General features: G+C 35.5%; 1 protein-coding gene across 2 annotated transcripts in view; it reads left to right on the forward strand.

Moving 5' to 3' along the window:
- The window catches only part of SESTD1 (SEC14 and spectrin domain containing 1), a 48858-nt gene that overhangs the window by 16215 nt on the left and 9250 nt on the right, over nt 1-23393 (forward strand). For both annotated transcript variants that reach the window (XM_085322088.1, XM_085322080.1), the window contains 9 exons: nt 551-664; nt 6349-6462; nt 8096-8193; nt 9036-9091; nt 10450-10661; nt 14315-14437; nt 17788-17982; nt 18794-18908; nt 19987-20146. In XM_085322088.1, the coding sequence (XP_085178214.1) occupies nt 551-664; nt 6349-6462; nt 8096-8193; nt 9036-9091; nt 10450-10661; nt 14315-14437; nt 17788-17982; nt 18794-18908; nt 19987-20146 (1187 nt within the window). The remainder of the gene's footprint in view (nt 1-550; nt 665-6348; nt 6463-8095; nt 8194-9035; nt 9092-10449; nt 10662-14314; nt 14438-17787; nt 17983-18793; nt 18909-19986; nt 20147-23393) is intronic.

The following is a 23393-nucleotide window of genomic DNA, read 5'->3' on the forward strand; positions in this document are numbered from 1 at the left end:
AAAGATCTGTAGGGAAAAGTCCAACAAAGTAGGAAAAGTGCAATTATCATTTTAAAAATTTCATAATAATTTATTATTTTACTTCAGAACTATGAGCTTATTATAAAATTATCTGATTTCTACCAAACAATATAGGTTATTCTGTGGGCTCAGAGGTGAAAGAAACTAATATACGGCACAGAAATAGGTTAGAGAAYGGTCATGCGTTTTGGATTACTGCCTTTCTAATTCCACAGAACATGATTGAGGAAAAAGTGCTCTGTTTATCAGAGTGATTTTTTTCCTYTCTGACTTAGCTGAAGCTTCAAAAAGTGTGTCAGATATGAATAATTTGGTTGTGCTGTCCTGCTGTCAGTTTTGACAATACCTTATTATGAGATTTAGTGCGCCCTACTTTAAAATAGGTTGGCACCAACAATCATCATAAAATTTACAGAAATGAATTAAAATCTCCTGCATTTAAGTTCTTGACTAAAGRGTGACATATGGATGAAATTTGGACCTTAACCTTGAGTGTTTTACTTTTTTTTAATTATTATTTGTTTTACAGAACGTTGTTCCAGCTGAGGTATCACTTGTTTGTGTAGTAAAGCCAGATGAATTTTGGGACAAGAAGGTTACGCATTTCTGCTTTTGGAAAGAGAAAGATAGACTTGGCTTYGAGGTATGTAGAACTTTGTCTACTACAGAAATACTGTTTCTAGAATACTAGTAATGGGATGAAAATGAATCTTTTTTTGGAAGTAATCACATTCTAGAAGACTTTGTGGATATCCTGAAGAAACTACTATGGTCTTCTGCCTGCCCTCACCCCCTCAAAAAAAGAAAAAAAAAAAAAGCAGATCTTGAATTCAAAACCTAACTTTTTTCTTTAATTCTTTGCTCAGTAAGAAGATAAAGCTATTTGATAAACCTGGTCATGTTTTGTACAAGAGATTGTTTTACAGGGTTTAGTGTGAATTTTGTAAACCACTCTTCAGTAGTAGGTTGCACAGTTCCATATTGCATGGTGTCRCTAAATCTGTAGTAACTGTTTAGAACATCATACTGCTGTTGCGTGCATCTTTCTCATGTTTTTGACATTAGAAAATTCAAAGGACCTGTAACCTTGATTACTGAAGATATGCTGATAGAGCTCTTATCTCGTGATGCAGAATGTGTACAAGAGATTGCATACTAACATTAATAGTTCCGTTTTTTATCTTTTTGGAAGGTTAATAGAATGTAGATTGTTTTCAGTTTTCTCTATATTTAGAAAATTATTCATCACATGATTGATCTTTCCAACTATTTTTGGAGCTGATGTTGTTTGAACTAAAACTGATTTCCTGCACTTACAACACACCTAGAGATCTAGTTGTTTTATACAGCAACACTATTATTGAGAGCATGTTTTTTGTAGAGGGGATTGAATAGAAAAATATCTTGCAACCTTCTCTAATTCTAGGTAGCTCCTACTGATGTTATGATTATAACATTCTTAAATACTCCTGTAGAAAAGTTAATTCAGGGGAAATGAGGATAGGAAAGTGGCAGCTGTATCTACTAAATAATATAAACCCAGAGACTTTATCATTCATGTGTAACACTGTTAATTCACATTTAATTTTGTCCTATTACGTTTTTTTTATCAGCCTTTACCAAGAATAGGTGATTTAATTTTAGAAAAGTACTTCCTACATGTGGAAGTGCTTTGAAGGAGCATGGGGGCAATGGAAACTTCTATTTTCGAATCAACTGGCCAAACCCATTTTTTGGAAACTGCGTTAGATTCCTTTTATTACATTACTTCATTTTTATTTATTTATTAAATCTGCTTTATGTTGTAATGAGGAAGCAAGTCCTGTAGCTTTGCCTTCAGGCTGTTTATTTTGTCTGTATTTTCTTTGAGTAGTTTCTTAAAGACAGGTTTGAAAAGTAGCCTAAGTTCAGCAGAGCAGTCCAGAGAATCCCCAAATAGTCACTTATGTGTTTTAAAGCCTGCAGCCACTTAAATGTTCCCTAATAAAGATGCTTAAGTGTATCGCAACATCTTGGAGTTTGGCATGTAGCAGCACAGTTATGGCTGCTTTCATGCAAGAATGTGATTGCCAGCGGAAGAAGCAATGAGTATCACTTTTTATGGACTAGCCTATTGGTTGGTGCACCTCCAAGAGGAGCATTAAAAAAGAAACTGAACCAATCATCTCTTCTCAAAAAGATGACTTAAGAGCTTATGTTCAGAAAGTGACTTAAGTTTGCAGKATTCAGTTTCACATAGATGACTTCAGGTACCAAAGTTCAGGGATTAGTAGCAATAAAGATGGATCTCGTTCTTTAGCAGCTCCTAGTGTATAATTTTAGCTGTCTTTCTGCACTTGTGGACGTGGTTCTCAGACTAGTTCAGGAAGCCTTTGAAGTTGTGATCTAAAAGAATTTTTCTCATACCATCTATAAACCAGTATGGTTGTAAACGTGGTCTTGCTAGTTTTGAAATTAATATTCTAGAAGATTTTTTTAAACCTTTTTTTTCATATGACTCAGCTAGAATGTATTTGTAGACAACTAGGTGAAATGCCTACAGAAAATATGAAATGGTAATGAAGCAAGGATAGTTTTACATGGTTACAGTAATCCAGGGCGTTTTGTTTAACTTCAAGGGRCCGATTCACAGTCATTCCTGGTATTTCTGTAATGAAATTTATTATGCATAATAATTTTGTGAAGGTTGTTTTGTGCCAGTGATGATGGCATTGTTGGCATAAACCGTTGGACTTCCTGTGATTTTTTTTTTTTTGCTTTCAAAACTACTTTTTTTGTAACTGAACCATGAATTTGTTCCTAGTCTGAAAGTTTGATCTGTGATTCTCTTAATATTATTTTAAGAGTTCTGAGGTTTTAGAAATGGGGAGAATATTTAATTATTAAAGATAGATTTCATGCAAACATAGAGTCAAATGTGTCAACTTCTCTGTTTAAAAAAAATGGTCAGGGATGAACTATTTTGCAAGAGAAAAATCAACATTAAAACACAACAGCTGCATACTGGTCAGGAGGAAAAATATTTCCTCCCTCCGCCTCTCCCCCCTCCCCGTATTTACCCCAACAATACTCCTTGTATTTTGGCTTGATACATGAGCAGGTCAAAGGTTTATATGAGTAAAGRATAAATAATGTAGCTGCTGAATTCTCACTGTGGTCGATAGTTCCTTGCCCTTGAGGTTTCCCTGCTAATCTAGAAGTGTTGATTGCAGCTTGCGTTGAATCAGAGTGAGACTGCTGTCTTGCACGGGGGTACCCGTCRGCTTCGGGGCAGTTGTCCTCCAGCTAAGGGTGGATAATAAGCAGCTGTTAGTATAGAGTTGCCAGAGCTGTTTCTGAAGAGACTCTGTGATTGTGTTCCAGCTCATGGTTTTTTCTTTCCTGTTTTACGTATTTTCTCGTTTTTTTTATTCCTGTGCAATAAAATGGCCACTTTTTAAAATGTCATTCTTCACTGAAAGACAAAGAAAGCTGAGAGAATAGTAGTAAAGGAAAAAAAAAAAGTGTACTTTCCCAGATGACAAAGAATGACCCTTAGTAATAGGTAAGCTTTTATTCTTCCATTAYGATTTATTAACTCTCCATTAATCTGTTACTTGGTTACATTTAGGAAAACAGGCTCAGTAAAAATGGCCCTCTGTGTCTGTGCTCCCAGTAATCTTTGTATCAAGATAGTTGTACGTGTTACTGTTCGGTGTTTTTTTACTGTTCCTGATGTGACTGCAGAACAGTGATAAGGGTATGGAAGCCTCTAACTAATGCACACGTTTACAGCTGCATAATTATATRTTACTGGCAGTAACAACAAAAACCACAACCGGTATTTCAGATCACAGGGTAAATTTGCATAGCTATTAGTCAGGAAAATCAAGATGCAATCACTTTTGCACCAATGAATAAATATGATGTAAAATTTTAAATGAAAGCATGGAATCTTTTTATTCACTTCAGAGTGTAATCTCATTTTATTTGAAATAATTGCTATGCAGTTGTGATTTCCAGGCTCTTCTCTAGTTCCTGCTTTAATACCTGTTTTAATACCTTGCTTAATGCTGCCATATAAAGCCATCACTCACAATGCCTTCCTTTCTGTTCCAGAGCAGAGATTCTCTGCTTCAGTGTGAGGTATGGGGATGGTGAACTGGAAAGCAYTGAAAGTAAATTTAGAAACTGAGATCAAAAGGCTGCTAGGTGGATAAGTATAAACAGATGGACTGACTCTGCTGAGGACAAAAGTGCGCATCCTTAGTCTTGGTTGRTAATAGTGTTGGATTTGGACATTCCTCAGTAAATTCTCCTGTACCTTCCAGCAGAGCTTTCCTCTGTGTCTTCACTCCTCCCTGAAACGTGTAAAAGTTCTTATGTTCACTGAAGCATTTTTTTAGGTCTTGTCCTAATCAATATAAGGGTGCTTCATAACAGGACAGAGTTGTTTCAATAATTGCTCAAAACTGGAGTGTCGTGCTTGTTACACTGTGTAATCATAGAATCAGTAAGGTTGGAAGGGACCTCTGGAGACCATCTAGTCCAACCTCCCTGCTCAGCAGGGTCACCTACGGCATGTTAGACAGGGTTGCATCCAGGCAGGCCTTGAGTATCTCCAGAAAAGGAGACTCCACAACCTCTCTGGGCAACCTGTCCCAATGCTTTATCTCTCTCACAGTGAAGAAATTCCCCCTCACGGTCAGGCTGAACTGCCTGTGGTTCAATTTCTGCCCATTGCCTCTTGCCCTGTCACACGGGACAATGGAAAAGAGTTTTTCCCCATTCCCTTGACACCCTCCCTTCAGGTACTGATACACATTGATCAGATGATTAAAACAGTATTTCAGAAGCTTCAGAGAGGCAAATTGGACTTGTGAATAGCAAAGTCACCCGCTGGAAACATGGAGGCCATTACAGTAGCACTGTCACTGGTCTAGATTTCAAAGAGCTAAGGATCCTCCCTTCTGCCTCACCAGTTCAAGTGATGGTTTGGTTTTCCGAGGTCCTTAGACAGGATTTCTGCGGTTATCACAGAGAGCCGTGAATAGCTCTAACTCTAGTCCTTTAAATAAGGAATGTAGGAAATGATTAAAATAGTTTTTGGAGCCATGTCTTACCTTACAGTAAGACTTGCTGTTGAGTAGGAAGATTTTCTTTTTCAAAATCTTTTTAGTAGGATTCCAATGAAATTTCTCTGAGCCCCCTCCCCCCCCTTTTTTTTAGCTTAGTTTAGTGAGTTTTCCAGTTCTGTTCCAAGATAAATCTTGAATTCTGGTTACAGGAAGGTTTTGCTTTGCAGTAAAATTGATTTTTTTTTCTTTTATTTAATCTCACCCTGCCACAAGTTTGTAGCGTCCCTCCTCCTCCCTGCAAAATAAAATAGTGATCTCAATGTGGCCCATCCTTTTCTTCGTTTTTATAAACCAGTATTTCARTGATGTAAAATAGCTGCCCTAATTTTTAGTAGACAACATCAACATATCTTGATTTGATGGGTTCTCAAAATTCCCTTCACAGTTAGTTTTTTCTGACTGTATAGTGCCAATATGTCTGATTTCACAGACAGATTTTCCACRGATTATGCCAGTGGTAGCATGTCATGTGTTAAAGCAATCTGTGCTGCCAACTTTTGTCTTTGATTTATATGGATAAGGCTCAGCCAGGAAGCTCTAGAATGCAGAAGTGAAGAGAAGGTTTTTGTCTTCTTACTGGCAGTGRACCTCAGTGTTTTTCTTTATTTCGTGAGGTAGTTGGTACTCTTCAGAATTGTCTTCTGGGTGAATGACTAAGGCTTTTGARCATACTTAGATTTGAATTTGACTGCTCACAGGAGAAATATGACTGACCCAGCTCTTACGGGGCTTATTTGCACAGCAAATGCAGGCTTTCAACTTGTGAGGCAGAAACTGAGCACCAGAACTGGAAGCACTGCAAGGCAGTGGCACGAACTCTTCTTGTAACTGCTTTGCAGCATGGTATCCTGCAACTCTAGTCACTAAAAATAGAKCATGTGAAGAATCACTTAATGAAGAAACATCAGCTACCATCAAGAGAATAGATRCCTAAGAAAAATCTCTGAACAAAGTGATACAGGTAATGCTCTTACAGAATTGAGCATGGGATATAGGTTCCATATCAAAATCATATGTCTGTTTCGAGTCCAAATTAATTGCAACTATCTATATTTCAAATCTTTAGCAGTAAGAGGGTCACCTTCTCTGTATCAAATACAAGATCTTCTGCTCAGTACTTCTGAACACACTTTGTACGACCTGTCAAGTACTTAAGGAAAAATATGAGTGTTAACTGGAACAGTACCTAAAATTTCTAATGTTGTTGCAGGTTATTTTAGTATCTGCTAACAAGCTGACTCGATATATAGAACCGTGCCAACTAACAGAAGATTTTGGAGGAACTCTCGCGTATGATCACATGGATTGGTTGAATAAGAGACTGGTGGGTTTTCTTTGTTTCTTTCAAATGTCTCATTCCTTGAACAGATTTTTTCTGTGTGTAATAACTGATATACATAAAGAATTTGTCATATGTAAAGAAATAYGCAGTTCAAATGCATGAATAGCCTCAACGTGATAAATAACACTGGATTTGCTCAAGGGATTATAAAGCTAACATAATCYATCTGTGGAAACAGCAAATTTCTTAATGAAGCTCCTAAATAGAACGTTATTGTAGAAGAGCCAGGGCATAGGGTAGAGTGGCTGCAAAGGGAGACTGTTTGGCTACTGACAGGAGAAACTGAAGATAATGAGGGACAACTTGGACTCTGCAGGTCTGCAAGGTCTTCCCTTAGACCTGGATTCCTGTGTATTAACAGCCAGATTTTAAGCTGCCCTAATGCTTGAAACTTCTGGCTGTGCAGTTTTCTATATGGATGCAGTGTATGTATAGAAACAAATACATCTGTAAATCATTAATAGAGACAAATTATTTGATCAATTGTTAGTGYGCATAGCATTCAAATATTTTTAATCTGTTCTGCATTGTTTATTTTATAGTTAATTAAATTGAATTTTAAAAGCAATACAAAGTCTTGAGTGAAACTGTTTCCCTTTCCCATGCAATATGTTCTTAAAATGTGTATTCTTATCTACGATCCCTATGTGGGATCCTCAATGATGGACTCCACAGTGAGTCGCAACCCCAACTTTCAAGTCTTCAAACATACTCTGCAGYCAATCTGTCAACAGTCCGTCCCCCTCAAGTAATTTGAGGGTTTGCACAATGTATACCTTGTTTTATTTCTGCTGAATCTCAGCAGCCATGTGTACTCAGATCTTAGGGCAGGGAGAGGGTTATATGTTGTGCAGCTTTTTGCTACTAGACTTTGGTCTGTATGCGTGCCAGGACTAAGACAAGTTGGATTCTTTCTTCTTTGTCTGAAGTTGAAAGTCTGGATAAATGAGGAAAAGAAATGAAAATCCATGTAGACAGAATTTTAGGCAGAAGGACTGGGCTTTTAATATCATGAGTATGCTTATATAGAAATCTTTGACTCCTTCATTTTCCTTAATTTGAAAATTGGCTAACTTCCCACTRATATCTCCACAAACCTTCTTCATTGGCTAGGATATACAGATTTGGCTTCTACCTACTTCTTTCTACATTCGGAAAATTCATAAGCACAGTACTTTCACCCTAGCTGAGATTCCTGCTTTGTATTTGGTTCAGACTCCAACTAAAAATATCTTTGTCTTGTCTCTTCAGTTACATAGCACTAGGCTCACTTCATCTATTTTATATGTTAATGAAGGACCTTCTTCAAAGGCTTTTATGAAGTTGGAGAGTAAATATGTCTATGATGACTTAAAATTTTAAAGAAATCTCAAAATTCAGTCTTCTGTTATATTTACTGTAATATTTCTTACAGCTCTAAGGAGTCTTAAGCTTTGTTCACTGAACAGTACTCCRTTTTCTAGTCTGTCTACCCTACTATATGAATGTTGGGAAATAATTGCACTTTAAGATTGAAGTATATTAACAGAGCTAGTAGATAAATTTGTACTGATGTCTTTAATACTGTCAATTATTTAATTTGCTTTCTAAAAATTAAAACAWGCCTTTTATTTAGGTATTTGAAAAATTCACAAAAGAATCAACATCGTTGCTAGATGAGCTTGCTCTAATTAACAATGGAGGTGATAAAGGAACTCAACAAGAGAAAGAGAGGTATGTGGTTAGCTTCTTGAAATAAATTTAATTCACTATAAATTTTTTTGGAAATCAAAACAATATAGAACAATTATGATACTCCYTTAATATTTTGTGAAACATCTAAAGAAATCTAAAAAACTTGTAATGTGGACAACACAATTCATTAGTGTGTTTGTGTACAGGTGCTTATTTGGCTATTGACTACATACAGATGCATTTCTAATACAAGTTGAAAAAGCCAGGCCTCCTTGGCTTATTCTGTTTACTAATATATAGAATCAAGATGAGGAGGATGAATTTATTCTGAATGCTAAACTTTCTAATAAGTGTCTGTGTAAACATGCTTCAAAACAATCTAAAGAACTATGTTTTTTTTATTTAGTGTGTTAGAACATGTGTCAAAGCAGTGTAAGGGACAAGCTGGTGTGTTTGACTATTTCCTATGACTTTGATGAAAGATAGGTCTTTTTATAGATTTACAAAGAGTCTGTGTATTTAAGGTATTGGACTGAGATGCAGGAGATTTAAGTTTCAGTTTTAGGCTTTGTTGGAAACTCCTTACATGACACTGTACAAGTTGCTGATGCTTTGATCGTGTGCTGCTATCCCTGCCGGCAGGTCACGTTCGAAGAACAAAGCTTGCAACAGTGATAGCATGGTGGTTCAGTTATGTTAAAGTGGAAAACAGCAGTATTTATAGTTATCTGCACTTTTTGTGTCTTGTTAAATGTAACATGCTCACTGGAAGGGAGTGTAGGGGTAGGAGAAACGTGGAGAAGAGAAGTGTACAGACTCTTAACAGCTCTGTAGTGCTACCGTAATACAAATGATTAATATGTTTATTACTTCATTCTAAGATCAATAGATTTGAACTTTCTTCCATCAGTTGATCCTGAGACGGTACTCCAGACAGGTACAGTGAGTTGCGAAATGATCATTTAGTTGATAAATAATAAATAATTTGTTTCCAAGCTTCAAGTAAAGGCACTGAAGATAAATAACTATCGTAACCAATTTCACAGTATAATAACCTTATCAGTTAATGTCATCTTTGAGTTAAAAAAGGCAAGTAAATGAGAGCCATCCTGATAACATTTTTACAGAATTAACATAATTATTAAATTTAATAGATTTSATTTGAGAATGCGTTGCTTCTAGATGGTGACAGCATTGTAAAATGAACTCCAGCCACCAAATGGTTACGATACAGTGTTTTCCCACACAATTTTGATAGTCTGTGTCAGCCTAGATCTGAGCAGACCAATTGCAAAAGTAAAGCACTGAAGCATCAGGAGACTGTGTGTTCTCTAATTACAAGATTTTTTGGACAAAACAACAGTTTTAATTTTGAATAAATGGCTTGGAAGCATATTATTTTCTAAGCATTGTTTATCACCTAATGAAAATTCTTTAGGGCTATTGAGTTTAAGAACTTCCATTAAGTGTCTCTTGGGAACTCGTCAACCTTTCACTTTGTCASACCCACTGTATTGACATTTGAGAAGTCAAAGCTTAAATTGTGCGTAGTTAAAATTTCCTATCCCTTAATGGAAAATACAAACAAGTCTTCCTTCTTTTGCTTTTGTAGTTTTTTTTCCTCTGTTCTGGGATTTTAAATAGAAGACTTCTGTCTTCCACACTGATAAGTTCCGTTTCTTTCACGAGCTCCAAATCCATATATAAAGTGCATTTGTTACAATTTCAGAAGACTCTATTAAAAAAATTTACTGTGAAAATGTAAATTCTTTACTGCTGAAACAATACAATAAACATTCAAAATTATCCCAGTAGAATTTATGACTTGAAAAAACTTATGGAAGTTTTTACCCTGTGGTTACCTATTTGTCCCTGGTAGTATTATATAACATGAAATCAAAGATGTTTATTTCCACAGTATGTGCTAAGACATACTCATTTCACAATAATATATACTGCGTAATTTAAAGTTTCTTGCTGCAATCTYAAAAGTATATGAGTGGTGAAGACTTAGTATCTTTTTTTCAGTGTCTAAACTATACCAGATGATTTCTGCCTTATTTTGACTGATGCARCCACCACACAGACTGGACAGGTTTTACCTGTTGTTTACCTGTTGTTAATGAAATGATATCATTAAATGTGCCCAATACATAAAAGATCATTAACTGCAGGAATGTACCACTAGGTACATTTCTAAAAGTAATTTTGCCTACTAGATATTTTTTTTGTGATTGATTTTTGTGATTGTTTTTTGGATCTAAATGAACTAAGTCTAAATATGTATCCTTAAAGGTCATGAGTTGCTCTCTGAGTTGCAACAACGTCGATTCAATGGTTCAGATGGAGGGGTATCTTGGTCTCCAATGGATGATGAGCTACTTGCTCAGCCGCAGGTCATGAAGCTACTAGACTCACTGCGAGAGCAATATACCCGCTACCAGGAAGTTTGCAGACAACGTAGCAAACGAACGCAATTAGAGGAAATTCAGCAGAAAGTGATGCAGGTAAGCACAAAGTTGTTCTTGATACTGTGAGCTGGAGGTTTGAGTTCATGCTCCAGGCTGTTGTTTCCTACAAAATTAAGAATCAGAGATGATCTTCATTCCAGTCTTTATGATCCCTTTCACYCCTCAAACTGTGACATGCTGATACGAATTGGTGCTTTATGTTGTGGCTGCCTGCAGTGACTTTCCAAAGTCTCCGTGTTCTGATACGCAGAGATGGTTAGCGTACAGAATTCAGATGGAATTGCTCTTCTATCCCCACAGTGTTTCTGAAGAACTGTCACGTTGCCCCTTTGCTGAATACTGTGTGCTGTGACAACTACACTTAGGCTGTCAGTGGATCAAGTGCTTGGCCTGTTAGCAAAGAAGGGAACACTCACACACGGGACAYATCTGACTAGTTTAGCCTGTGAATTGAAAACTTTCCCCAGCTCTTGTTATGTTCACATTACTGAAAATAAGCCATCACTTACTGCTTTTTATTTAATGCTTGATGTTTTAAAGAAGTTAGTGATTAAACTATCTTTGCATTTCAAGGCAACCCTGACCAGGATGATTACAAACCTTTCTAATCAACTTTATGTTAAAGATCATAATGAATTGATTTGGTCCTTTGSATGTAGGCATGTAATTGGCACTTTCAATATTTTCACAGGCACAGTCTYAGTCTCAGTAGAAGTATTCAAGGAGATGGAATTAATTTATTTCTCTGGTGTTTATTACTTGAAATTAGATTTATRTTTTTAATAACATATATGCCTGTAATAGTTTGAATATGTAGAAAATGGAACACATRTTGCTCTTAACCTTTAAACATTCCAATACATGGGGAAGAAATCAAGTACTTATAAAAACTATATAAAAACTAATCAATCTTGTTATTTCTAGCGATAAAAATATCAGTGTACTGAAATACTATTTTTCACTTGTAATATTTAATAAAGGAGAGAGGATGCAAATGTCACTTTCTGATATTTTGAGCTGAAAATAAAAATATGTAAAAGCAGTACTGTATAGAACACATTAGCATGGCAGTGGATATAATCAGATGATGAGATTTTTTTTTTTTCCTGTGGTAAAGTTATTTATTTTGAACATGATGTGCTGAATGAAATGAGTTTATAATGGAGTTTGGCAAACAGCCATTGTTAATGCATTTAAATAGRCTTGTTTACTGGGGCATCAGCCAGATTTTGCAATATTTGTGTTGGAAATAGTTATCGGTTTGCTGTGTCTACACTACAGACTCTGGATAGTGTGTCAGCTGAGTCTCAGCACATAGGAGGAGYGTGCTTAGCTGTTTTACTGAGTTGATCAGTTTTATAAGGTACATTTTAAAGATCTCTAAATAGCCTACAAATGTGTGGAAAAAACTTGCTAAAATCTGAAAATTGATACAGTTTTCAGTTGGTTTGTAGGAGAAAATTGGGCTAACACAGAAAAATAAGATGATAATGATGGACTGGAGGAAACTGGTAGAGGCAAAGTACTCTGAAACTTACTTTGCCAAACGAAACAGAAGTTGCAGGATAGCATGCTTATCTTTATTAAGTTGGAATGAGTGCACACAACACACGCCCTTGTATTGCTKATTGATTTTAATGATTTGGTTTTGTTACAATTATTTTCATATTTTATTCTATTTGTTGTTTTTCACATTCCTTACTACTTCTGGTTGGCTTTTGTGCTTCTATTTCTTTCTCCTTATGTGCTTTTTCAGCTTACAGTGAACTGCTTAGTTCTTACTCCCATCTCAAAGCACCCATGAATGACCATCCTTCTTCTCTTGTGCCTTCCGTTGCCTGTCCTCTCTTCCAAACTACTGCTCTTTTTCTCATTCCATAATTCTACTTTCCTTCCCTTTCTCCCTCATTCTGCAGTGTAAAGATGGCAGTGRTCTCTAGATGTATTTTGATGAGTGGTTTTACTAAGCAGACTAACAGACAGTTCTGTATGTTTGATTAAAATTTAACTTCCTCTTATGGAGAAGTGTTAATTAAATTTTTGTAAATTGATTAGAAAAATAACATGCTTAGCCTTGCAGTTGTTTCTAGTCACTGACTATTTAAAAGAGCTATTTAAAAGAGCTATTTTATGAAAATGAGGCAATACAGTAACAGCAGGAAATTTATAATGGGACAGTGGCTGTGGTTGGAGAGGGGACTATTAAGCAGTAGTCTTGTGTGCTGTTTCAGGTGTTCACCAGGACTGTGATTTCCATATGAGAGTTTTCCAGGCAACACCAAGGTTACAGAGGGGCATCTTGGTGCCTTCACTTGTAGGTACCTTCCACGTTTAACCAGAGAGACAGCTGTGCAGAGATGGCGAGTGCAACAGGGAGCTCATTTTAAAATGAAAAGATTCTAGAACAGTGGAGTCCTAATTTGACAACTGATGGCCCCTAGAAACGATATATAAGTAAATAAAATGCAGGATGTTTTTGGAAGAAAGCATGTGCTCTGAAATAGAGCTTCATTTAAAAAAAAATGACACAGACATGGATGACTGAAAGTTGCAGAGAATTGAGCCAGCCTTCCTGAAATGGTGATGGCCATTCATGATTACAGTCACGGTGTGGCCCAGCAGCACTGAGAAAATAGTCCAATTAATCCACAGTTTTTCAGGAAGTATAATGCAATACGCAATGTGACACAGTGAAGACAAGTGGGGGGGTGGAAATGAAGCTATTTTGGCATGTTTGTTTAGAGAAAAGTCACATAAAAGAGAGGAGGACAATTTTGTGTGCCTTTTTATTAAAATTCAGAATGTGAGATATTCCTGTATTTCTTTACTTCAGGACTCCAGTAATGAGAAGCAATTGTACATTAGGTTTCATCAGGACTGCCTCTATTTTCTATATCTGTTTAAATATTTACCATAATATTTTGCCATAGGGATCACCTAATAATTCAAATTTATATAAAGAAAACTAAATTTGAGGTGTTCTTCTTTCCTTTGAGTAATTTTAACATAAATTGACCTRTTCATTTGCCAGAAAAGTAAATCCAGTACTGTAGTCTAAAACACTATCATTTTCACCTTGTGGAGAGTTCTGCAGAGGCAGGTCCCATGAAAAATTGCTGTTAAGACTCTGAAAGAGGCTTCTGGTATGTGAATGGAGCAAYTTGCAAGACCTAAATATATACAATACCAAAGATTTAATTTTGAGAAACATTGTCCTGTACTTGTATGTTAACATATYCAACAAAATGAGGAGAAGACTCTCAAGCATGAGGTTGAATCCAGCAGTTCACTGTTGCTGCATGAATCATCATTCATTTAAGGAGGGGAAAAGATTGTTTGTTTGATYATGAGCTCCATTATCAGGACAATTGTGTTTTAACCTCGTTCATTGACAGATGTGAAATGACAAGTATTTGTGTGACCAATCTTTTGCTAGCTGCTACATGCTTTCATGGAACTGACAGGCCAAGGTTAGTGAAAGGTACTTTCTACCTTTTGAAAACTTTTGAAAAATGTGAATGGATTCAATAAGACAAATCAATTAAAAAAAAAAAAAAAGGAGGAATAAATGTATACTTATGTTGAAATATTTCTATTTATGTTTCAAAATTCATTTTATGCCTGTTTTCATTTAATTAATTTGATTTTTTTTTTCCCCTTTTTGTTTTGGTCACCTTTGTTATTGACAGGTAGTCAATTGGCTTGAAGGACCTGGATCAGAACAGCTACGAACCCAGTGGGGAATAGGTGATTCAATTAGAGCTTCACAGGCTTTGCAACAGAAGCATGAAGAGATTGAGAGTCAACACAGTGTGAGACTTCCCCTACCCTCTTCAAGTAGCAAAATAGTTCTAAGTATATGAAATTATGAACAATGTATTTTGGTCATGAGTATCTAGAAATTTTGGGTAGTGTATGATTGAGTTACAAAGATGACTACCTGAGCAGTTTAAGAAGTTAGTATGTTTACTRCATGTTGATTTTACTTGCTTTGTTTTCCGGCATAGAAAAATACTGATTTTTATCTATGATTTGTCTTGTTCTTGTTGCATTGTAGCAGTTCTTAAAATTTCACTTTTAAGTAGGAGGGTTAAATTTCCTTTCCCCTCTCTACTAAAATAGCTGAGGAGTCCTTTACTTCTCCAGTGAGTAAGTTAACATTTCATCTYTATTAAGCTACATTAAACCAGTTTCAGTTCTTAGCAAATGCTTTCACTGATCAAAACTTAAAATACAGGTAAAATTCATAATGAAATTTTGAAGAGACTGATACATAACTGTAGTGACTTGATGCCTTTGGTGCTTCTAATTCTGAAGACTTCCCAAGRTTTAGCAGAGTCTCCTTTCCATCTGATGCTTTAGGGTAACCCAGATTTGAATGTTTCGTACTCTGAAAGGGAAAGTCTCCTATAGGGTGTTTCCTCTTGTCAAACTTTCTGCATGCAGACACTCTAACGTGCAGACACAACTAGCTTTTCGTAAACTCTCTCTACAGTCATTGCAGGGAAAATAATCACTGTTGAGGCATGGTTTTTTCTGACCTAATTTAGAGGCAGAGGGATAGACTTCAGTCTGAGAAACTCTGTGCCCTAGGCTTCACTACTTCTCTTGACCACATCGCTACTGACTGTGATTCAGATGTAGAAGTGTGCATTGWGGGTGTCGGAGTTTGGTCGGATGAATCTCGTGTCTTCTATCTTTTCATTACTGTAAGCCTTTTGAGCATAGTTCTACTTTGAAAGGAGTATCTTCTGAAGTAAAAGCATCTTACAATTTGAATCCTARTGGATTGAAGAAAAAATTCTCTGCCTACTTTGGACAAAATAATTTTGACTACCTTTCAGTCACATTAGGATTTCAAACTGACCAGAGAATATAAGATCTAATATACTTTATTCTTACTTAAATATCAGAACTATACTTTAGCTGGGGCTGCATACAGTCTTCCCTGAATCATTGAGATGCCACTGAAGTTTCCAGGCTAGCCTACAGTTTCCTTATCACTGTTCATATAGCACAGACAAAACGCAACACTGCCCATTTTTCAGGTGCTACTCTGAGTTTGTAGAAATAACAGCCAGAAAAGTGATTTTAACATATAAGCCATATGAAATATTTGAGAAACCACTGGCCAATATTAAGTTCAGTTCCCCATGCATAAATAACACATTTCTTGAAAACAGCAGCAGACAAATATATTTTGCCTTTTTCTCTAATTTCTAACTATATTGTAATAGTTGCAAAGCTGAGTGTACCTGTTGTCTTTTCTTCCTCCTTTACAATTTTTTGGAGAGGAAAAAAAATAGGAAAATGGAATAGACAGCTTGTTTACTTTCTCTCGTGATACATCCTATTTATTGTTGCTTTTATTACTTTTATGTTGAAGAGACTTCCAGAAATGTTTGCTTTGTTTTAAAGATTGGGGGTTTTGTTGTTCTTTCAGGTTACCTAAGTGAAAAATAATTTTCTTGGATTTTTTTTCCTTATTACATTTTTTTTATGGTTTTATTCAGAGTATATACACTAGAGCTATTATTTTGGGGAAAATGTTGGTCTTTTCTTCCTRATTTTGAGCTATCTCTCACAGCTGTGTCTAACTAGAATCACAGTCCCATACTATTATCCTGTGGATAATATGGAAAGTGTCAAAAGTATACCTTTTATTTCATTTATCAATCCCTTAATTTCAATAATAGTTTGCCCAAAATCAACTAYTGCAATTACTTATTTTAATGATAAATTTCTAGATTTAGATTATCTTTTGACTCTTATTACAGTTGATTTATCACACTCCATAAGATTAATTTGTATGTTCAGTGTCTAAAGAAAATTAATAACAGGAGTTACTTGTTGCTGTTGTGTAAATTGAATTTATTGAACCTATAGATGTACAGCACAAATTTGACAATGCACTTTCTTTCTTTCTTTCTTTCTTTTCTGTTTTTTTTCCCCCTCTTTACATGCCCTGGTTGGTGTAGATGAGAGATTTATTGTGCTCTTAAATTTTTGGCTGATTGCTAATCTAAATTTTTTCATGATTTTTTTTTTTTCCCCATCTCCTCATCTTTTCATACTCAATGTCTTCTGTGAGCAGACAGTAGAAAAGGCTTTGGATAAACAGAAAAAAWTTCAGAATATGCATATTTATGCCCTACATTTTGTGTGATTTGTATATTAAATACAATGCAAAAGCTTAAGGTATAATTAAAAAAAATTGCAAACATTTTAATTAGAGAGTGACAAGTATTAGTTAAATCAGATATTTAAGGCCAATAGATGGTGCTGTTCAGTTGCATTAGAAATGCATAGGGCATTTGAAGGTCAGTTGAACATAGGCCAAAATGAAAGCTGTTGAGCAGACATGTTTTGCTTTACAGACTTAGAAGTCATGCAAGGTGTGAATTTGCTCTTGAAGTATCAAATAGCTTTTTTATCTTCTAAAACTATTAAATATTCATACTGTTAACTTTTCCAAATATATCACCATGACATTATTAAACTCCAATGTCTGTGTTGAGTAATCAAGATTCTTGAAAATGGAATCTCCATATTCTGAAATGAGTAGTATAAAGCTTTCTGTAAGTAAGAAACAAGGATCAATAAGTTTCCATGTATGGATGCCCCGTTTTATTCACATCATAGGTGTTACTTTCACTTTGACAGTAGTGCTTTTTTCCAAACATTTAAGAAATTTACTGCTAGTTTCATTTGCCTTACTGAGGAYACTGAACAGTCTTATGAATAGCATTTTTTTTATAAATGCTTGTGATTTGGCAAAAGGTCTTGTCTTTTGTTTTAGTAGAGCACTGTTGACATGTAAATATTATTTTTTTTTCTCTTTTTTAAATGATGGAATTATTCTCTTGGTTCAATAGAATAGTTTCAGTGGGAGTTTGTGCTGGTAGCTGTGCTGTGTTTGTGGTCTGTGATCTTCCTATCTTTCTGCACGGTTTTCTAATATACCAGTGTATTACCTGAAATGTTCTAAGCATTCTGAAATCAAGAAAGTTCCTTCCTCKTGTGTGGGATTTCATAATTACAGTGTAAGCTGTAATAGGTTCCTTTTTCTAGTCTATTAGYCTGCAGTTAGATGTGTGCCATTTTAAAATACTATCAAACATAATTTTATTTTTCTTAAAACTTAATTTTCTTGTGTTTTTAGGAGTGGTTTGCTGTTTATGTTGAGCTTAATCAGCAGATTGCAGCCCTTCTAAATGCAGGGGATGAGGAGGACCTTGTAGAATTGAAAGCGCTGCAGCAGCAGCTGAGCGATGTGTGTTACCGGCAGGCCAGCCARCTGGAATTCAGACAGAATCTGTTACAAGCAGCACTTGAGTTCCACAGTGTTGCCCAAGATGTAAGCTTTTTCTTTTTAACTTTTTCCAAGCTCACCTGTTGATGTATTATTGCCTTAGTGTTAAAAGTATTCAATATGCTGGAAAAGATTCATCTGGAAAAAAATATATAGTGTTACTGGGAAAACACAGAAGGTTATCTTTTGCCGTGATTGAAACTTTGTGAGGCTGGATTTTTTTCTTTTGTAAGTGGGAGATATGTTGTAATGTATTTACATTACATTACATTTTCTTACATTTCAATAGTATTTGAACAGAAAAGTTTACTAGAAAAGAAATTGTGTTTTTCGATTCCTCTTTTTTAGAGGCTTAAGCATTGACTGTACCAAAAGATGATATACTCTTCATAGATTTTTTTTTTTTTTTTTTTTTTTTTTTTAATACTGGTGTGTGTTCTTGTACTTACCTAAAGAATTTGGGATTGTTAGTTCCCCCCTTCAGGAACATTTGCACTTAACTTGGAATCATATAAGCAGATGGGCTCTTTGTTTCATCTTGAGTTTCCAGTTGTTGTAGATGTAAACAGAAACTTGAAAATGAGAGATTCCCAAATGTTCAGACAGAAGAATGCAAAGCCAGGCCTCTAAAGCTCAAATATTCTTTGTAAATATCAATATTTAATTAACATTGTGATTTGGTGTAGGAYAGGGGAACAATCTTAATACTCTTTATACACAAAGAAGTAGATAAAACCAGGATAGCCTATTTGACATTTAAATTCTTAGAGCAATTAATGTGAACTAATTAAAGAATGATGGCAATTTAAAGAAAATAAATAAAAATCCAAATTATATGTGCTGTTTTTCATTTTAGTTGTCKCAGCAATTGGATGGCTTACTAGGAATGTTGTGTGTAGATGTAGCACCAGCAGATGGGGCTTCAATTCAACAAACTTTAAAACTACTGGAAGAGAAATTGAAAAGTGTTGGTAAGTGAAATATTTATACATTTTAGGTATGTATGTTCTAATAAATGCTTTAAAGGAAAGAAAAAGAAGGTTGGGTTTTTTCCTCCTTACTAAAAAAGGATAGTGGGAAAAATGATGCCTACCTCTTGTGATTCTTGGCAAAGTAATGCCCCTCCTAACTATTTCTGACTTGCTTATACTTATCTGGGGAAATGTTCTCGAAATGTTGTCTTTTAAAGGTTGGACATGTAATATTGTTACATTATTGTTGCATATTGTTACTATGTTTTGCATTTGTTTAAGGAAAAAACAAAACAAAAAAAGTTTTTTTTTTTTTTTCATTAATCATCCTTGGAAATACAATGCTTAAATAATCTTTTTCTCCCCAGCAGTGACCCCTTGATGAATAAGATAATCTATTCAGTTTTAGAATGCTTGTATTGAATATTTAGTGGTAGTTTTGGATGTATGTTTTATTGAAAGAAATGCTTAGGGTTGTTATATTGTCAAGTGTGTCCTATAGGAGAAGAGGCTGTGAAATAAAAACATATGAGGTTGAAGTAGTTATACTTGCAATATAATACTACATAAACTAGATATTTCTTCAGGAGAACAAATAATAGACCTGCCAGATAATAAATGCAGGAGCAGGTTCAAAGGGTTGGCATATTGGTATAGAAAAATGTGTCAGCCATATCAGATTATAAAATACTTATTTCTGCCATGAAGGAACGTTTAGGCTACAGCTGCCTAACCGTGATAAAATTTTTAAGTATCGAGTAACTGTGTGGGTGAAAAACATTAGGTATTTATATGCTGAAAAGTTAACACGGACTGTCAGCTTTCATCCATCCTTTATCTGCTGGATCACAAAACAGTAAAGCCTGTGTCCTTAGCTTTTTGTTAATATGGACAAATGCTCCCTCAAACTTAAGCAAAAATTAAAGGGAAGGAGCAGAGAAAAACAGAGATAGTAATGTCCTTTTCCTCTCTCTACCCTTTTATCTCATAGATTCTTTTGTATTTCATATCTCTCCTTGGGGAGCGGAAGCAAGTTTATCAAAGAATACCTCTGTCTTTTTTTTTTCTTTTGCTTTAGACTTAGGCTTGCAAGGCTTGCGTGAGAAAGGTCAAAGTCTTCTTGATCAGATATCTAATCAGGCATCATGGGCCTATGGAAAAGATGTGACCATTGAAAACAAAGAAAATGTGGACCACATCCAAGGAGTGATGGAAGATATGCAACTTAGAAAACAAAGGTAATAACATCTCTAATTGCTAGGATTTTCCATTAAAACTTTCCTCATGGGTCACTTTAAAATACATTTTAAAAAAGAGWGTTTTATCTTCAGCTAAGGAATATAGTACAGTTCTAATTTACAATATTTGTAGGATAGCTGCATAGTTAAATGGAACTGAAGCTTTTCTTCCTCCTTGCACCCCCCTCTCACCTCCCAAACCCTGGTCTGTTAAAGCATGTTCTTAAATTCAAGCCCTTTCTGCTTTTCATTGCTGAATGGAGTATTTGAGTGCTTTTTTGTACTTGTAAATGTGGAAGAAGTGTGTTCTATAGAGAGTTATGGGAGAGGCATCTTGCAGATGTAGATGTTAGCAGGTTGAGATGGAAAGCATACTGAGAATGTAGTGATGATCACTAAAACTTTGTAGTAATTGTGCACCAACTTGGATCCACTCTTTCACAACCTCTAGCCTTTGTCTGAGAGTGTTTTCTCCACTCTTAAAGATGAGAGGAAAGAAGAGCTGGTCTTACTTCATATGTTGTCTCACTGATCAGCAAAACAGAGGGACAGAATTCAGCTTTCAGAATGTTTTTTGTGAGTCTTGGAAAAAGAAAATTTGGGGGGATTAAGTTGAACTAGGGTAAAACACTGGGGAAAATTGGATTTGTGAGAAGAAAAGGACTGACTTTTGTCACAGTTCTCTTCTTCTAAGCCTTTYATTGACTCCTTTTTCTTAAAGATATAGTAGTACTGGGATAGGARTAGTACTGCCTTTCCACAGTGGGAAAGAATCAAATGATATTGCTTGTCATAACTACTGGAACCTCTGAGAAAATAAATTACTCTCCGTAGAAGGTTCTTGAAGTTTGGGGGCAATGGCCAGACAGACAAAGATGTAGTTAGGAAACAACAAGGTTTAATGAGCATTAAGCTGCTCATTTTAGGAATTAATTCTGCCACTCAAAAAATTGTTTCTGATCCAGCATAGTCTAAGAAACCATGTACTTTATGATAGCACTTAAAGAAGGTCCTGTTTCAAGTATGCTCCAAATCCTATTTACCCCATTGATGCTGATGTTCAGAGGATCAAGTGCAAACTGTTACAGAAGGACCATATGTCACTGTCTGGGCAACAGCATGGCTGTTGTCACATCTCAGAGATGAAACTTTGTTTTTGTTTAAAAAAAAAAAAAAAAAAACTTTAATAGTCATAGTTTGAGAAGCAAATAGAAAGCTAAGGATTATCAGGGAAGGAATAAAAAAACAAAGGAGAAGATCATTGTGACATTGCATACATTTATAATGCGCTTGTGTTTTACATGTTTTACAATTCTGATTCATCTTCTCAGAAGCGGTGTAGAATTGTAAGCAGTCAATTAGAGGATCAAAAAAGTCAATAAAATGTTCAAACAAGGATCATCAGATTATGAAACAGCTTTAAGATGATGAATGATTAAATAGGATTCTTTGGTCTGAAAGGGAGGTTAAAAAAAAAAAAGTGCAATACAGTCTCTAATCTTAAGTGAGCTGTGGAAAAGRTAGAGGTAGACCTCTCATTGCCTCTTGCAGTATATAAGCTGAGGGCATCAAATGAAACCAGCATAAGGAACCCTGAAAGCTAGAGCTGGTACTGCTTCAACAGCATGTTGTTAGGCTGCAGAACTTCTTGCCCCAGGTTTGTTGATGACAAGTTTAATTAGTTTCAGAAAATATTTGGACATACTTATAGAGGGAAATAYCTATCTAAAGTCATTGAATGCAATTACAACTTCTGTTTTAAAGTCTCTCAACTGCAAATTACTTGAAGCAAGCAAACTTATGTTACTGTGGAAATACTACTATATACTTACCCTATTTGGATATTTTCTTATGCATCCGCTATGTGTATGTGCTTAATCACATCTTTGAATGCTGTCTCTTCTCTATGAAGACAGTTATGTTCTCTGCTTGTAATTCTTACTGTTATACTGGGGAATTTGTGAGTCCTTTGGCTGAGAAGCAAAAGTTCTGTGCATTCACATGTGAGGGAGGAAGCAGATACAGAAAACATCCATTTAAATGACCTACACCTTAAATAAAATGTTGTAGAACACCTTCTTTACCCCAGTTGTCCTCTGTGACCATCTGTTTTCTCCAGCAAGGTTCTTCARACCTCATGAATTCATTTAACTTGACAGGGTTCTAAAACGACAGGAACTATTCAAAGTTGCTCRCCTTTTTCTCACCATCTCTTACTTTGACACGTTTAGAATCTGCCATAATTGTCAGCATCCTTAATCTTACCTAGTTGCCCTAAATGRCATGGAGCTGCTTCTGGTTGTATCGACTATTGGAACTTTCTGCTTGCTTTTGTATTTGGTTTTTGAATTAAATCTTTTGTGTAACGTTCAGAAGATAGTTGATGAAGCCAATGAAGTTCACCTCATCAGAACCGAACAAAATCCGTGTGTTTCTTTAGTACTATCATTGTAGTATCCTTCAGATGGTGAAAAGATATTGGAATGTTAGAATTTCTAGGGTTGTAAAAACTAATTTGCTTAGTTTATTCTAGATTAAAAAAAAGCTTATCAGCTAACCATGTAGTACGTCTTACCACAGAATCAGAGGTTTCTGATTTAAATACATGCCTAAGAACGGGTTTTAGTAGTGGGCTATTTCCATCAAAAGGAGAGAAAGGAATGAAAGTAAGATATATTTTGGTTTCTGCTGTCTGGATTTTTCCAAAGGAATCRGTGTGACTATAAGCCCTTTATTTAGGTTGAAAACAGAATTGGTTTAAGGTACAAGCAGACAAAACACTTTTATTACTTGTATTTTGAAAATACTGTAAGATTTTCTTTGCCTACTGAAAAATACCTAAGGCCTACTGTCTTTCCAGAACATTCAATAGTAATAACTTTTGTGACATTTCATTTTTTTTTTTCAAATTCTGTTGAATGTTTCTCATTTAGGTATATGCCTGCATGTAGAGTTATATTAGCAGTTATTCTTAGGGATATTTTGCTGTCTTGATTGTCTTTGGAGTCCAAAAAGCTGTTTTCCTGCATTTCCTGCTTTCTAGCTGTAAACATCACAGCACTGTAAGACCTTTAAGAAAACTCATCAATCTAGTAGACTGCTCTTGGGAAGTGTTTGCGTGAATTGGCCATCTTTGAGAAGATGTGTGCATACTGCTTTCACCATACACTTATAGCACTAACTCCTGTTGACATTAACTCGATTTGTTGCACTGGACAGGAGTCTGAATCTTGTTGCCTACTTAGGC

The sequence above is a fragment of the Rhea americana genome, unplaced genomic scaffold (genome assembly GCF_003343005.1).
Source record: "Rhea americana isolate MKP2758 unplaced genomic scaffold, rheAme1 scaffold_12, whole genome shotgun sequence".
NCBI lineage: Eukaryota > Metazoa > Chordata > Aves > Rheiformes > Rheidae > Rhea > Rhea americana.